The 14,553-nt window shown below is 49.0% G+C and overlaps 3 protein-coding genes across 3 annotated transcripts; all 3 read right to left on the reverse strand.

Annotated features, from left to right (window-relative positions):
• Positions 1 to 368: 368 nt before the first annotated feature.
• Positions 369 to 2,480, reverse strand: STEHIDRAFT_53955 (MFS general substrate transporter; the record flags this gene model as incomplete). Its single annotated transcript, XM_007302226.1, has 8 exons — positions 369 to 599; positions 681 to 797; positions 849 to 1,186; positions 1,254 to 1,443; positions 1,513 to 1,639; positions 1,697 to 1,999; positions 2,066 to 2,167; positions 2,224 to 2,480. 8 exons carry the CDS (start codon positions 2,478 to 2,480, stop codon positions 369 to 371), a joined length of 1,665 nt encoding a protein of 554 aa, XP_007302288.1.
• A 1,579-nt stretch (positions 2,481 to 4,059) lies between these two features.
• Positions 4,060 to 6,372, reverse strand: STEHIDRAFT_120062 (FAD dependent oxidoreductase). Its single transcript, XM_007302468.1, has 7 exons — positions 6,102 to 6,372; positions 5,939 to 6,049; positions 5,303 to 5,863; positions 4,993 to 5,237; positions 4,603 to 4,913; positions 4,278 to 4,511; positions 4,060 to 4,210 (listed from the first exon to the last, which is right to left on the reverse strand). The coding sequence occupies exons 1-6, from the start codon at positions 6,184 to 6,186 to the stop codon at positions 4,310 to 4,312; spliced, it is 1,515 nt and encodes a 504-aa protein (XP_007302530.1). The 5' UTR covers positions 6,187 to 6,372; the 3' UTR covers positions 4,060 to 4,210; positions 4,278 to 4,309.
• A 5,497-nt stretch (positions 6,373 to 11,869) lies between these two features.
• On the reverse strand, positions 11,870 to 13,685 carry STEHIDRAFT_109647 (uncharacterized protein; the record flags this gene model as incomplete). Its single annotated transcript, XM_007302469.1, has 2 exons — positions 11,870 to 11,964; positions 12,089 to 13,685. 2 exons carry the CDS (start codon positions 13,683 to 13,685, stop codon positions 11,870 to 11,872), a joined length of 1,692 nt encoding a protein of 563 aa, XP_007302531.1.
• Positions 13,686 to 14,553: the final 868 nt, after the last annotated feature.

Genomic DNA, 14,553 nt, shown 5'->3' on the forward strand with positions numbered 1-14,553 from the left:
TCGTAGGACTGGCAGATACTCGAACATGGGTGCAAGGAGGTCTCCTGCCCGCTGTGACGATAAAGGCCGTATCGATATGGAGCTTATTTTCCCGCTTATTTATGTTATGTCTCTCTGTTATTGCTCTGCACATAGCCTCGAGTTGTGTCTGTTTGTGAAATTGCTGTAATCTATGTCATTATGTCGGATCATACTCCCGGGTTATAAACAGACACCTTGGTACAGATAAGTCATTATCGATAAAGTGGGAGAGAGCAGTCTCGCGTGGTAAGGTAGTGGAAGTAACGCTACCAGGAAGAAGTGTAACCTCAGCAGCCCTATATCGACACATTTACCACTTTCAAACATTGGTCTCATGCCCAGATCCCTCAGCCTCCTCCTTCTCTTCGTATGCTATTTGTCTTGCTACTTGAAGATCCTGAGCACGCGCCAAAGTCAGCCGGAAGCTCATCAGAGGATCTATGAGTTGTACTTGCCTTGCACGGGGCGAACTTGCTCCTCTGGCGTATCCTCGCTCCATACTTATGAAAGAAGAACGGAATTGGACACAGTAGAAGCGAGAAGCAACCGATGAGGGTAGAGCCCCAGTTCAGCCCCAGCTGTATTAGGCACGAATGTCGTAGAAAGTGGTTTAGTAAAGGCACGATGGAAGATGCGATACAGATTGAAAGAACACTAACGCTGGTGTACATCTGATTCGTGAAGAGCGGGAAAGCGGCGGCGAAGAGGCACCGCACGATTACGTTGGCAGCGAATGCAGACGCAGCGTAATGGGCATACGTGTCCACCAGGTAATTCTGGAAATGTATCAGGTGTGGAAGCATCCCATTTGATGATAGAGGACCCACCATGAACGACATGAAGATCAACGTCACGCCGGTTCCGATGAACGGCGTACTGAGCGCTGGAACATACCACGGAACAGGACCCGCATACTGTGATGTCCATCCCATGAAAAACGTTCCCACTACTAGACATGGGCCCGCGATCATGGCGCCGTAGAGTCGCATCTCTGGTGGAGGAAACCCACGCCAATATATGATGGCTTCTGGGTAGGGACGCATGGTGACTACATTAACGACACCCGCGAAGAGGACACCGATCATTATGCCGATAAAGATGAGACCGCTTTGAGAGACAGTAAAGTCGTAGTGCTTGATAAAAATGATTGGGAAGGTTTCAAATACTGGAATATCACGTCACCGTGTGTTAGACGCAACGATGCATTTATGGATGGACGGAATCAAACGTACAGGAGTAGAGTATCCCGTATACGACGGAGATGTAGATTGTGATGAGTACCAGTATTGGCTCGTTGAGGAGGAGCTGGAACGGCCGATACAAGGTCTTGTAGACGATTGTGGAAAACGGTTCGTGGTGACGCTCCGACTCCGCGAAAATGTCCTTGTTTCCAATTGGGTCCTCTTTGCGCAGTCGTTGGGCCTACAAGACATGATGACGTCGATAACGGGAATAAAGAAGGCGAAACATGCACAAACAGTGCAGACGTACCTTGCGAAGGAGAAGAACGGGAGCGTACGTTTCTGGCATGCAGAAGATAGCAAACGCAGTCACCACGCCAGCAAAGATCATCATCACCCAGAATAACCATCTCCACCCAAGGCCACTATCGATGATACTGGATAGCAAAGCATTGAGTGTATCGTTCAAACGGTGAACATGGTCTAAAACTTACAAACCACCGACGAGCGGTCCAATCGCCGGCCCAAGAAAAATCATCCCGATGAACACAGTCCCAGCCTCTCCCCTGCGGATCGGATTGCCCCATAGATCTGCCATCAAGCCTCCTCCTAACGTCAATGGTGCCGATCCACAGAAGCTCGTGAAGAAACGTGTGATCAATAGTGTTTGAATATTCGGTGCAAGGGCTTGGCCGAGGTGGAAGATGGTGTACAGAGATAGTGAGATCGTGTACATGAGTCGACGGCCTAGTACCTCGGAACCTGGGCCCCAGAGAATTGGCCCAAGGGCAAGGCCACTGAAATGAACCCACAAGTGTAAGGCTCGGGTTGAAGAAGGTAATCGAGTGCATCTCTGGACGTACACAAGAAATAGAGACGTGGTTAAGTCCGTCACTTCCTCCGAGACGCTGAACTCTTCTGAGATTGCTGTCGTTCCAGGCGAGGAAGCAGACGACGCGAAAGTTCTGTGGCGACTGATATGAATGATGTTTACCACTGAGAGGAGAGAGCGAGAACGTACACGTTGAGGGTCATAACGGCGCAAAGGAGCGTCGCCCACCATCTGTAGGCCATCGACCAGTTATGAGGGTTGTCGGGATCATCAGGCCCATCCCAAGTAACAAGATTCGATTCATCGCGCAAAGTTCGCGACGGTGATGAGCTGGGGTGATGGTGGTTGGACGGAACGCCCGCCCCTTCCTTCTTTTCCGACAGCTCTTCTCGAGAGGTCTCAGCAATGACGGTATCCCGCGAGCCATAGTCCTGCCCGAGAGTCATCGTAGCTACCGGTGGGGAAGTTTGAAGATGTTGCATAATACAGCGCGGCTACCGTCGAGGCCTTTAAGAAGGTATACTTCACCACTTAGCTCCAGGTACTTGAGGAGCGAGCAGTGGTAAGAAAGACGCGAAAGTGTTCAACGAGGCGGAAGTGAGCCCTCAACACTCGCTGGGCGTGTTTCACGGTGGCCGAAGCATGCCCGAAGCATGCCCGAGACCGAGGGAACAGGGTGTTCAAGAATTATAGGCCGAGCCCTTAACAATGACAAAGATAACGCGGGCTTAAACTCGGTCTGCGCACCTGATGCGCGCAATTGGACACAGGTGGTTGAGGTTACGGATAGTGTGAGGTACTACCGGCCTTTCAACGGAGGAACGAGAACAGGGTACTTGAAAATATATTGTCGGGGCGGAAAAACATGAAGGAGCATTGAAGAAATTGTCTCATGCAGCGCAATATGTCGCAATGAACATGAGAGAGCAAGACAGGACCAGAAAGCACAGTAAGCAAGCGTCGTCGAAAAGTCGGGTCCTTCGACGCTGAAGCTTGAAGTCTGAGAAGGCGCCGACACGGTGGCCGGTGTCATTGTCCACATCGGGAAAGCCGAGGACGTGGACTCGTGAGAAAACCTTGCGGACTAAAGGAACTGCCTATGGTGCAAACGGTAGTGTTGCCACGGCTCAGCTCGGCTCAGCTTGGCTCGACTTGCAACGGCTTTTCCCACGCAGCGACTCGGCTCGGCTTGGCTGACGGTCTGAGCCGCGACTCAATTCAGCTCGTTGCCTAAGTGGGCTATGCATTCATACATGCATACTAGCCCTCATAGAACTTTTTTAAGCGATGGCGTATAACTGTATGGGTCAATACTGTCCTGCCGCTGTGTTTTTTGAAGGGATTATCGAGTCGGATCCCACAAACAAAGAGTCGTTTGCTGCTCATAATGATGTGGCGTAAATGTGGCGCGGTGGGGTCGCGCGTCGGAAAAAGCCGCCACAGATACACAGGTATCCATATTTGGAGTGGTCTGCAACTGTTTGCTGTCAAACATGAAGGCGAAAGCCTCAAACACTCTACAAACTACGGCTTTGGAGGTTCTTCGATACATAGATCCTACTTACAAGGCAAATATTTGCATATGATGTTGTTCTGCAAGTGCGTAACGGCTTGAGCCGCTAGCCGCACAAAACCGTTGTAAGCCGTTGGCGCGGCTCGGCTCGGCTTGCAGACGGCTCGGCTCGAGCGACTAGCGGTTTCTGAGCCGAGCCGTGGCAACACTAGCAAACGGATTAGTCATCACCTAATTTGGACAGCGGCAAAAACTCTGGCGAGCCATCGAAAACCCAGAAAATCGAAAGAAAAACATTGACGATGTCCTTTATTTCCTTATTAGGAAGGTGGCAAAATCGTGGGAGACTACCATTTTTATCTCCCTCAATCGACAATCGGTTTAGAGGAACTGTTCCCCTCATCAAAAGGAGCATTTCCACTAAACCGATAGTCGAAATATTCATTTTCGCACGCACAAAACGGATTCTTCCGGCTTGTTCAAAGTTGGTGGCGACTAGCCCGATTGCACCATACGTCATCTTTTCCAAAGTTGTCGCCATCATGTGTCCGCGTTATTGTAGGAGTTGGCTCTTTCTTCGACGCGAAAGGGAGATGCAGAAACGACATGAGACTTACGCCTCACCTCTAACCAGCGTCTCCTTCGGTGTTACGTTGCCTGAATCTTAGGTGCACCATGCCACATATTAGCTTGAAACATATCTCGGCATTGACAGCGTCCGAGTCCTCACCTATCGCTCCCTCGCGTAATTATACATCTTCCCTACAGCTCCCACTCCTCTTTGCTCGCCCATTCCATCCCACTCAACACCCTCGGCCCCGACTCGCCCTCTTCCAATCCGTTACTCTTGATTGCTTTCCCTTCAGGATCGGCAGCGGGAGTCTTCCACTTCCATAGCTGCTTGTATTCGTTTTCGGAACCAGTGAGGACATCGAGGACGTGAAGACCGAGGATCGGGAGGAACCTGCGTGGGGATTGTGCGTCAGTACGTCAGAACTAACGCGAGGCAGGAAATGTATATGGAGCGCGATGCTCGATGGGAAACGAGGACTCACTTAAACATATGTCCACTCCCACCGCTCACAACAGCCAACGACGTCCCATACCCCGGGACATAATCCACCAAGAAATTATTATCTAGCGAATCGCAATACCAACATATCCTCGTCTCTGTGATCCTGGCCACAGAGGCGAGATCGGGAAGTAGGGTGTGGATGAAGGATTTGATGGGGTGCAGGGCAGGGTGAGGGAGTGTGAGGGGGGGGAGCGGAGGGGTGGACGAAGAGGGTGAGGAGTAGGCTGTGTGAGGGGTTGAGATGCGGAGGCTTGAAGTGGGGTCGAGAGGGTGTGACGCGAAATTAGTGCACTGTAGCAGACAAACACAATAATGTCAATTACTCCGACGTTCAAACGAGACTATCGAGTAAAACCAGCTAAAATCATACCTTCAGACCCCTCCATCCGATCTTGATTGCACCGTTCTCCATCCTCGGGAATCCATAACATCCGCCCAACGGCCCACTCCCATCGTTCATTCTCCTACTGACGACTGGAAAGTTCTCGGGTGCGTATTTTTCCCATAGATCTGGACGTTCGGATTGAGGCGGGAGTTGGAGGGTAACAACCGATCCGCCGGTAGCTTCGAGATTGTCTTTGACTTGGGGAAGGAGAGTCGGCGTCCATCCGCCGCCTTTATCGCTGGACATGAGTCGTGTCCGAACGCGCTGGAGGAGAACAACAGAGACAAGCACTCACAAGCGACGATGACAAGATCCGCGCTATGCACCTTTCCATCCGTCGTCTCAACGCCTACCGCCCTCTTCTCGTCACACTGTCCTTCCTCTATCACCTTCTTCACTCTCCCCTCCTCCCCGAGCACGAACTCGACCCCTTCCCGCTCCGCCAGCCACCTCATCCATGCACAAGCCTTGTCTGCTCTAACAAACCCCGCCGTCGCATCGAACACCCCATCCCCACCCTTCTCAGTCCAAAGGTCCGTCCACAAATCCAACTGTTTCGCCCATCCTTCGCTCTTCGCTCGCTGGACGTCTTCAGGATTTGAAAGGACGTAGTTCTGAGCGCGAAGGGAGGCGGATTCGGAGGCGATGTGGGACAAGCTGGAGAGCTCTTTTTCGGAGAGTGGAGAGGTCGGATGGAGAGGGAGGCGGAGGAAGCCGGAGGGGTAGAAGAGTCTGGTCGATGGTGATATGCCGGGCGGGAGGGATGAGGGAGGGGTGGAGGCTATGTCGATGTTCCATTGGGACCAGATGGCGCGGGCGCGGTAGGCGAGGCGTTGGTATTCTACTTCTTCACCGTCTAGTAGTACAGACACAAGAGTGAGATAGACGGGAAATGGTATAAGATCGGACGGTGGACGAAAACAAGACGCACAAGCTGCACGAAAGATCTTGTTAACATCAGCACTTGCAGCGTCGCACCCGTTCGAAGGCGAGTAGAAACTCTTCTCATACGGCTGGTAATCGAGCACTTTGACCTTCACGCCTTTTCGATATTTCAGCCACGATGGGATTGATGTAGAAGAGGCATGAAGCACCTGCTTTGGCTAGATAATAGCTCGTGCTGAGCCCAGCGACACCGGCGCCAACGATGAGTACCTTCTTCTTCTTCAGCTCTTCCATGTCGACTATAGTACACGTAAAGCTATCGTAGAAAGTTGATCAAGGCGAGCCCGATGCTTGTAGATGCTTCGTCCGTAAGGATTCGAAGACTAGCGTTATCGAGAATGGAATGACGGCTGGCCGGAGGATGCGAGTGAGATCAACTTTGGATCAAATCAACTTCATGATCTCCCTGGTGCCAAATAGCTATATAAGGGTCGCCATTATAATGCATTATTTGAGTTGCCTGGACAGTGGGACCGTGACCTACCGTGACCATGTCGTTCGGATTCTGATTATGAGCGTTTCGAGCACAACAAAGCCAGTTGCCACACCGGGCCACACAGGGCGCTTACACTAATAGTTGCCGAGTCAGCTTCCCACGCAATGGCATTCCGTCTTCAACCAATCGTAAACCTTCTTGAACGCACCCTTGTCAAGAAACCCTCACTCCCGTGTTGTTGGCTAGTTTCTTTTTGAAGGCAACTATCCACCTTCCGTAATATTTCTTGTCTCATCGTACGCTCCGATGAGCTTCAGTCCACCAGTGTCTATGAGGAAGCTCCTTCGTCTCTTGTGGATCTCTCTTCACTGCGACTTCCCCAGCGGCTCAAAGTTACTCGGAATCACTCCCGAAGATGTACACTTTTTGTCCGACTTTGACGCTGGAAAAGGTGTCCTTTCCTGTCGGGAGATGACGAGGGAACTCTCTGAATATCGAACATCTTCTAGCTTTGTTTTTTTCTGTGGACACGGTGTCGAGGGACCTCCAGGAAACTGGACACTTCCCTAACTTGTGCCCTCCCATAAAGCTTGCTGCTTGACACCTCCCTGGAAGATCCAGTGCGTTTTTCGTAATCTTTCTGTGGAGAAAATTGCTGCTATTGGCGAAGTCCTTCGAAGTGCATTTCCTCTGTAAATAAGTACCTCGAAGACTTCAGGAGATATTGGTTCCAACCCTGAACTTGACACTCGAGTATCGGTCGGCTTCCCCGCAGTCATTCCTCTATTTTTTTGCATGCCCACCAATGTCCCCTCATGTTGATACCGATGTGGCCCATGCATTAGCGATAACTTCCTGTAGGCTTCCTTGTCAAGTTGCATGAACAAGCAGTTGTTCTGCAGGTTGCCCTTCACTTGTTGCATCTGACAATCGGTCCAAAGACTTTGGCCCTATACCGCCTACCGGACTATGACGGCTCTCTCGACGTTCCCCGAATCCACGTCTTAGATCGGTCGATATCATCTAGAGGCGATCGCAGTGTTGCCCATAGTGACAAGAAAAATGACTGTAGTAAACTTGGATCTATTTTCGTGCCCGCCATTCTCGTTTTACTAGCCTAATTTGCCTCGTCACCCTTGCCCGCAGCTTCTGGTTCCACTTATTGGACTTGGGGTGGTAAGTAGGTCCCGTTCTCTTACTTCGATTTAAGCCGAGTGGGTAATGAGAGTATTTTTGCTTTTCGGGTTAGTTGTGAAAGAGCTCGGAGAGACGTACGTCTCTGAAGATGAATTGATAGCACAGAGTGCCAATGTCCTATCGCTCCACTGTCCATCAACGCCCGAGACAATGGGATGGCTCAACGCGGAGGGTATAGCGAAGATGAAGCATGGTCCTATCACTGTAAATGTGAGCCCAATCATTAGAGAGCGTGAAATCGCCCAAAATCGAAACTCAAAAGCCGAGACTGGAACGGTTGAGACTCCAAACTCAGTGGTGAGCGCTCGTGCCCGTGGAGCGAAACTCAATCGAGTTTCGCTCCAATCTCCGAGTTTAGATTCTCGGGGATTTCACGCTCTCTATTTACTATATATCTAATGATTATCGTGAAGGTGTGCACAGACCTCTCGCGGCGCCGTATTCGACGAACCAGCCGTAGTAGTCAGTATCCATTCTTCTGCCCATGATTTTCCGCACATTACAACCGTCGTTCATACGCGAATATAGCTAACCAAACCCTCTGCAATGACGGTGCGCTGAATAAATCTCCGCCCTCTAATCCGGACAAATCCGCCGCGCAGTCCTAGACGTGTTCATCAACGAGCCTAAGCCAAACGAATGGTCCCTCGACTCACCGTGAGTGACGATACAACCGCATTCGGGCGCATTCACAACATTATTCCCGTTTGTTCTCACCTCCCACCTCCTCAGCTCGCCCCGATCCGTGTCGACGAACTCGTTCGTTGGTGATGAAAGCGCCGGAGGAAATGCTTACGTGGATCTGCGATACATGGAACGCGTACGGTCTACAGAGGCATATCCGAAGTCTTCGATAACGTGAAGCGATTCTTACTCACAGGCAAACTGCGCTACCCTGTCAATGCCCAGGTGAAAAAAGGGCCAACTTGACTTCGTTGGCCTCACCCTATGTAACTCTTCGCCCTCGGAATAGATGTCGGGCAGGGAGGGAGGGGCATACTGAGATTGGTGCCGCTGGGAGGAATAGCGGCAGAGGGTGTCAGAGTTCTGTGTGAGGTCGAGAATGGAGAGTTTGGGTCCGTTTAGGGCCTTGGGGATTTTTGTGAGACCTAGATTTCTAGCCTCACGCTCCCACGAGTTTAATTCAGGATCTTTCACAAAATTGAGCCATGGTGTAGATAGGAATGATAGTTTGGCTATGATGAGCCGGAAGAGAAACCAGCTACAGGCAGAACTACAAAGACAGGACACCGCTGCGTACAATCTCGTGATGCGACACAGTGACAGGCTATCGTGATACATCAGAACTCTTGGAAATCCCTGAGAGGCCCTGAGAAGCCCTGAGCGGCCCTGACGATCCGTTCCGTGAAAGTCCGTGAGGTCTCGAGAGCTCGTCAGTGTTGAAAGGTATTCTTAGGTGGGAGATCACTCGAGAAGGGGGGATCAAAGTCGTGGGAATAGCATTCGACGCGTCGCCCAGTATTTACGGTAAGTAGATAGAGTCCGAGCACGGCGCTACGGTCCGTGCTGCGGAGCCGCGACGGAACCGCGAGTTCAACACTCCCCTTCAAGTGCGAATCCCTAGCAGTTGGGAGAAGCGCTTGTTTTTGTCAGAGGAAAGTGCTTTAGTGAGTAAGTCAGCAAGTTGTTCATTAGTTGGTACATGTTGGACAGTAATGTACTTTTGAGCAATACGATCAATGATGAAGTTCTTTCGTATTTCAAAGTGTTTAGTACGTTGAGTATGTTGTTCTTCTGGAGTCCTCAGAATAGCTAAAGTAGAAGCGCTATCTGTATGGATAGTTATAGGCTCCAGTTGTGTGTTGAGGATTTCAGATATAAAACCCTTTAAGTAGACGGCTTCAGTTGAAGCATGTGCCAAAGCATAGAGTTCTGCTTCAGTCACAGACAAAGTAACAAGTGTACCACGCTTACTTGACCAGGAGATAAGCGAGTCGTTAAATTTAAATGCATAGCCCATGATTGGTTTATTGCCGTACGTAGACATGCCATCAGAGTCAGCATATCCAACAGTTGAAGTAGAGTTGGGGCTTCCTAGAGTAAGCCAGTGATCACAAGTTCCTTTTAGGTAGAGGTAGCAGTGTTTTGCTGCAGCATAGTGTTCCTCTCCAGGATCGTTTAAGTATCTTGCAAGTTGACCAGTGCAGTATGCAACATCTGGTCTAGTACAGTCAGCGACATATCTCAGTCCGCCAACCAGTGACATAAAGTGTTTGATAGCAGCGACGTCTCGCTGAGGTTCGCTCCCAGGTCTAGGGCTAAAGTTTTGCCCAGGTAGCATTGGTGTACGGCGTGAGTGATATTGGTCAAAGTTATATCTTTTGAGAATGTTCTCAATATAGTGCTTCTGTCGCAGTTTAATAGTTCTGGTATTTCGATCACGCTGGATCTCCATGCCAAGTATCCAGTGAATTTCTCCACCGTTAGTAAGTTGAACATGATTGCTTAGTGCATTCACGAATGCTTGAGTAGTAGCATCGTTCATAGTACAGAGAGTGATATCATCGACATGGCACGATAAGACGAGTATGAGTTTGTTGCCATGATACCGATAGAACACAGCATTGTCAAAGCTTGATTTAGTTAAGTTGAGTCCTTTGACAAGTATTTCACATAGTTTCTCATACCAACGTCGACCAGCTTGTTTAAGTCCATATAAGGTCTTTTTCAGTTTAAGTACATGACCATTAGGCAAGTTGGGTAGTAAGTCACCAGGTGGTGGACGAAGGTATAAGTTCTCATCGCTAGTAGTATTACCGTATAAGTAGGCAGACTTGATGTCCAGTTGAGTAATCTCAAAGTCAAGTGAAGCGGCCAAAGTGAGCACAAAGCGAGTAGAGCTCATAAGTGCAACCGGAGCAAATAAGTCATTAGCATAGTAGTCTATGCCTTCACGTTGGCTGAAGCCTTGTACCACAAAGCGTGATTTAAGCTTAGTTTGTTTTCCAAGTTCGTATTTAGTTTTATAGACGAATCTAGAGCCGATGATATTAACATCAGTGGGAGGTTTGCAGTATTCCCAAGCTCCAAGACTTTCAAGTGAGTCTAGTTCAGCTTTCATCGAAGCGAACCATTCATCTTTTAGTGGATGGTTGAGTACATCCTTGAAGGTTATAGGATCGCCAACGCTATCAGCATAGTAGACATTGAATTCAGTCAAGTAGAAAGCAATGTTGACGTCGACTTCGTCATAGTCTAGGCCTCTAGACTTCCTTGAGGGTACAGGTACTCTCGCAGAACGCCGTAAAGCCGAAGTTTGAGTAATTGTATCAGGATCAATATCCATTGGTTCAGGTTCAGTATCCTGAGTAATAGTCGAAGGAATAGTAGGTGAAGTATCTGAAAGTTGTTCAGAAGTTGTGTTTTGGTTTTTCAGCTCCCCTTCAACTTGCGATGTGAAGTCAAGGAATTGCAAGTTGCGTTCTACGCCTACTCGATTACCGAAGTAGACATAGTGAGCTTTTGAGTGTTCAGCAAAGCCTAGCCAAACGGCACGTTTGCCTTTAGCTTTCAGTTTGCTCTTCCTTGCTTCGTCGTATACGATGCAAGGAGTGCCAAAAGTATGCAAGTTATCCAAGTTGGCATGTTCACCATATCGTTCAAAGTATGGAGTATGATGATTAATAGCAGATTTAGGAGTACGATTGAGTATGTATACAGCATATTTTGCTGCATGCCACCACAAGTTATTGGGAAGTTTAGCAGTGTGTAAGTTAACACGCACAGAATTCATGATGTGCTGATGAACATTTTCAGCAACACCGTTTTGTTCAGGAGTATCATGTACAGTGTATCTCGGGATAGTACCCTGAGACTTCAAGTACTGTACGAATGCATGTGAAGTAAATACACCATCATTGTCAGACTGTAGTATCTTGACTTTGATGCCGTATTGAGTAAATAGTTCAGTAGAGAATGTCACCCATTGAGTATAGGCTTCATCCTTGCTCTTAAGTGGAGCGAGTGTTAACCAACGTTTTGAGTCGTCGACGATGGTCAACCAGTATTTGTATCCATCAAGAGATACGGTTGGTAGTGGTCCGAAGATATCAATATGAAAGTGATCGCCAAAAGCAGTAGCTAGAGGCGAAGTACGTTTCTTCGGAATGGAGATGCGATGTATGTTGTTAAGCATACAGTCCTCGCAAGTCGTCTCAGTAAAGTTATCAATAGTTGTTGTGATTATTGAAGGCGAAGTTTTCATAAGTTGTTTGATGTTTGTATAACTCATATGACCAAGTTGTTTATGAAGTTCACTTATACTCAGACTTGCAACGTCCTCATTAAGTTTGAGAGAAGAAATAGAGTATAATTTCGCATTTTGTGATATAGTACCCAGTACGTTTCCAGCCCCGTCACTAATAGTACATTGACGACGATGAAAGAGAAAAGCATAATCTTCTAGTTGAGAAATGCTGATCAACGTAAAGGGCAGTTTAGCGTTGTAGTAGACATTTTTGAGTATGATTGTAGAGTACTCACTTCCGTTCTTTGGGATATCAATGCGCATGTCACCCGCCAGTCGCAGTTCTATTGTTTCTGAGTTTGCGACTGTTAAGTTTAGTAGCGGGGTCGTATGCACGTTGAAAAGTAAGTTGAGATATGGAGTGCAGTGAATAGTTGCACCAGTATCGAGTATATGAGATTGATCTTGGTCAGAGATCGCAGTAAAGACCGGAAGTGAGTAGTGAGGACGTACAGTTTCTTGCATCTCGACATCAGAGGAGGAGATGGACTGAACCCAGTCAGATTGCGAGCTTGATGGCCCAGCCGAAGCCCAAGTAGTGGTAGGGTTGTGGCCAAGACCAGTAACGACGGCGGCGGAGGCAGATCCATCACTCTTGCGAGTAATGCCCTTCTTCCTCATCGCCTCCTTCGAGTTCTCAGTCCAAGGCTGAGGACAAGTGGGTGTAGTATGCCCCAGCTGGCCACAGTTGTAGCATGTTTTCTGCTCAGGAGGAATAGGGGCAGTAGTAGTTGAAGGAGTAGTAGTACGCTTGTAGGGCGCAGCAGTAGCAGCGCGAGCCGAGTTCGACTTCGCCGTACGATCAACACCCTTGCCCTTGTCAACAGTAGTCGTCAACTCAGGCTTTTTAGCGCTAGTGAAGTTCGAACGCGAGTGCGTTGCGCGATAGTTCTGGAACTCCTTCTGAAGATCAATGACGAGTGCGTCTGGTTTGTAGACAGGAGTCTGCCCAGCGGGAGTAGCCGACCTAACACTAGATTCGTATGTAGTACGAACATGATGATAGGCGGGCGGTATGATGCCCATGATAGCAGAATAGAAGACATCATCAGAGACGTTCATCTTCTTCAGTTTGATGCGCGCATATAAGTCTGTCGCGTCATCGAGTAGTTTGTCAAGCTCATAGATGGGCCGACGCAAGTGGAATAGTTGGTAAAGTTCGTTCGCATCCGTGACAGTAGTCTTTGGATCGAAACGTTCGTTAAGTTTCGTCATGAGCTCGAAAGCATCAGTGACGTCGAGATAGTGGACGAGGATCGTATCATCCATCTTCCCAGTAATAGCGTTCAAACACGCGCTCTGGACCTCGTTAGGAGGTGCAGCACCCGTATTGGCTTTGTAGAAGTCTTTAACAACCTCAAGACCTTTATTGACGCGGTATTTCCACATCGTCCAGTCTTTTGGCCCAGTAAGGTTCGAGATATTATCGAAGTTTTTGTTTACATCGGATATAGTCATCCGGAAAGTAGTAGTAGTAGTAGGAGGGAGAGTAGAAGTGGGAAGAGGAGTAGAAGTGGGAGGGGGAGTAGGAGCATGAGAGCCGGGTTGAGACATAGCTGCGACGATAGCTTCGACAGCGACGATAGACTGAGTCGGAGTAGTGGATCGAGAGGGCTCGGGAGATGGAGCAGATGACGGCTCGATAGGCTCAGGAGTAGCGGAGCGAGAGGGCTCGGAAGTAGAAGGCTGCTGAGGAGCAGCAGAGGCTGATGAGACAGGAGGAGTAGGAGTTTGGGTAGATGAGGGTGTCTGACTAGCTTGTCGACGACGAGTTTCTGGTAGTGGAAGCTCTGGTGGTGGTGATCCTTTAGATCTGAGTGCACGCTCTGACATATAACAGTGCCAGAGAAAGCAGGAAGACTTTAGACGAGTGTAGATGAGCAAAGATCAGTGCAAAGTTGAGCTATGCAGGGCCCATAACCTGTTGAAAGGTATTCTTAGGTGGGAGATCACTCGAGAAGGGGGGATCAAAGTCGTGGGAATAGCATTCGACGCGTCGCCCAGTATTTACGGTAAGTAGATAGAGTCCGAGCACGGCGCTACGGTCCGTGCTGCGGAGCCGCGACGGAACCGCGAGTTCAACAGTCAGGGCCTGTCAGGGCTGTCAGGGCGTCTCAGTGCGGTCAGTGCGATTCTGGTCGCTGTGTGGCACCCGAAAAGTAGCAAAAATTCATATATATATTCGTATGTCTATATGTACTCTGATAATAGACAGTAACCGGCAGCTTTCTCGTTCAATCCAAATTTCATTAATCCTACATAACCCTTATCCTACATGTACTCGGAAACTTGGTTCCTTGACAGTGATCAATTGTGCGAGGGAGACGAAAGTGGATGCACTGCGTAGGGAGTAATGTAGATGGAAAGTTGACGTTAGCTACGGAAAGAGCAAAGAGTTGTTTCGTACGCACGGTGTAATCAAGAGCATCCAGTCCTCTCTGATCATGTCCCAGTGCATGCAATAGGCTCTTAGCCGATAGAACTGCCAGAGGCATAAGAGAATGACGTGAAAACCAAGCACATGGAGAAGGAGGGTAGATGAGGAGGGACCGTAAAGAGCGTTCCGGTGAGGTGTTTGAGATGGGAGCAGAGATAGAGATGGTGATTTGACTCACAAGAAGTGCATCGTAGTTCACCGAACACGCCCCAAGCCCGAGCACGTTGACGAGATGCGCACCTAGGTCATAAATGGCTGACGCTG

This window comes from Stereum hirsutum (genome assembly GCF_000264905.1).
Source record: "Stereum hirsutum FP-91666 SS1 unplaced genomic scaffold STEHIscaffold_5, whole genome shotgun sequence".
In the NCBI taxonomy this organism is placed as follows: Eukaryota; Fungi; Basidiomycota; class Agaricomycetes; order Russulales; family Stereaceae; genus Stereum; species Stereum hirsutum.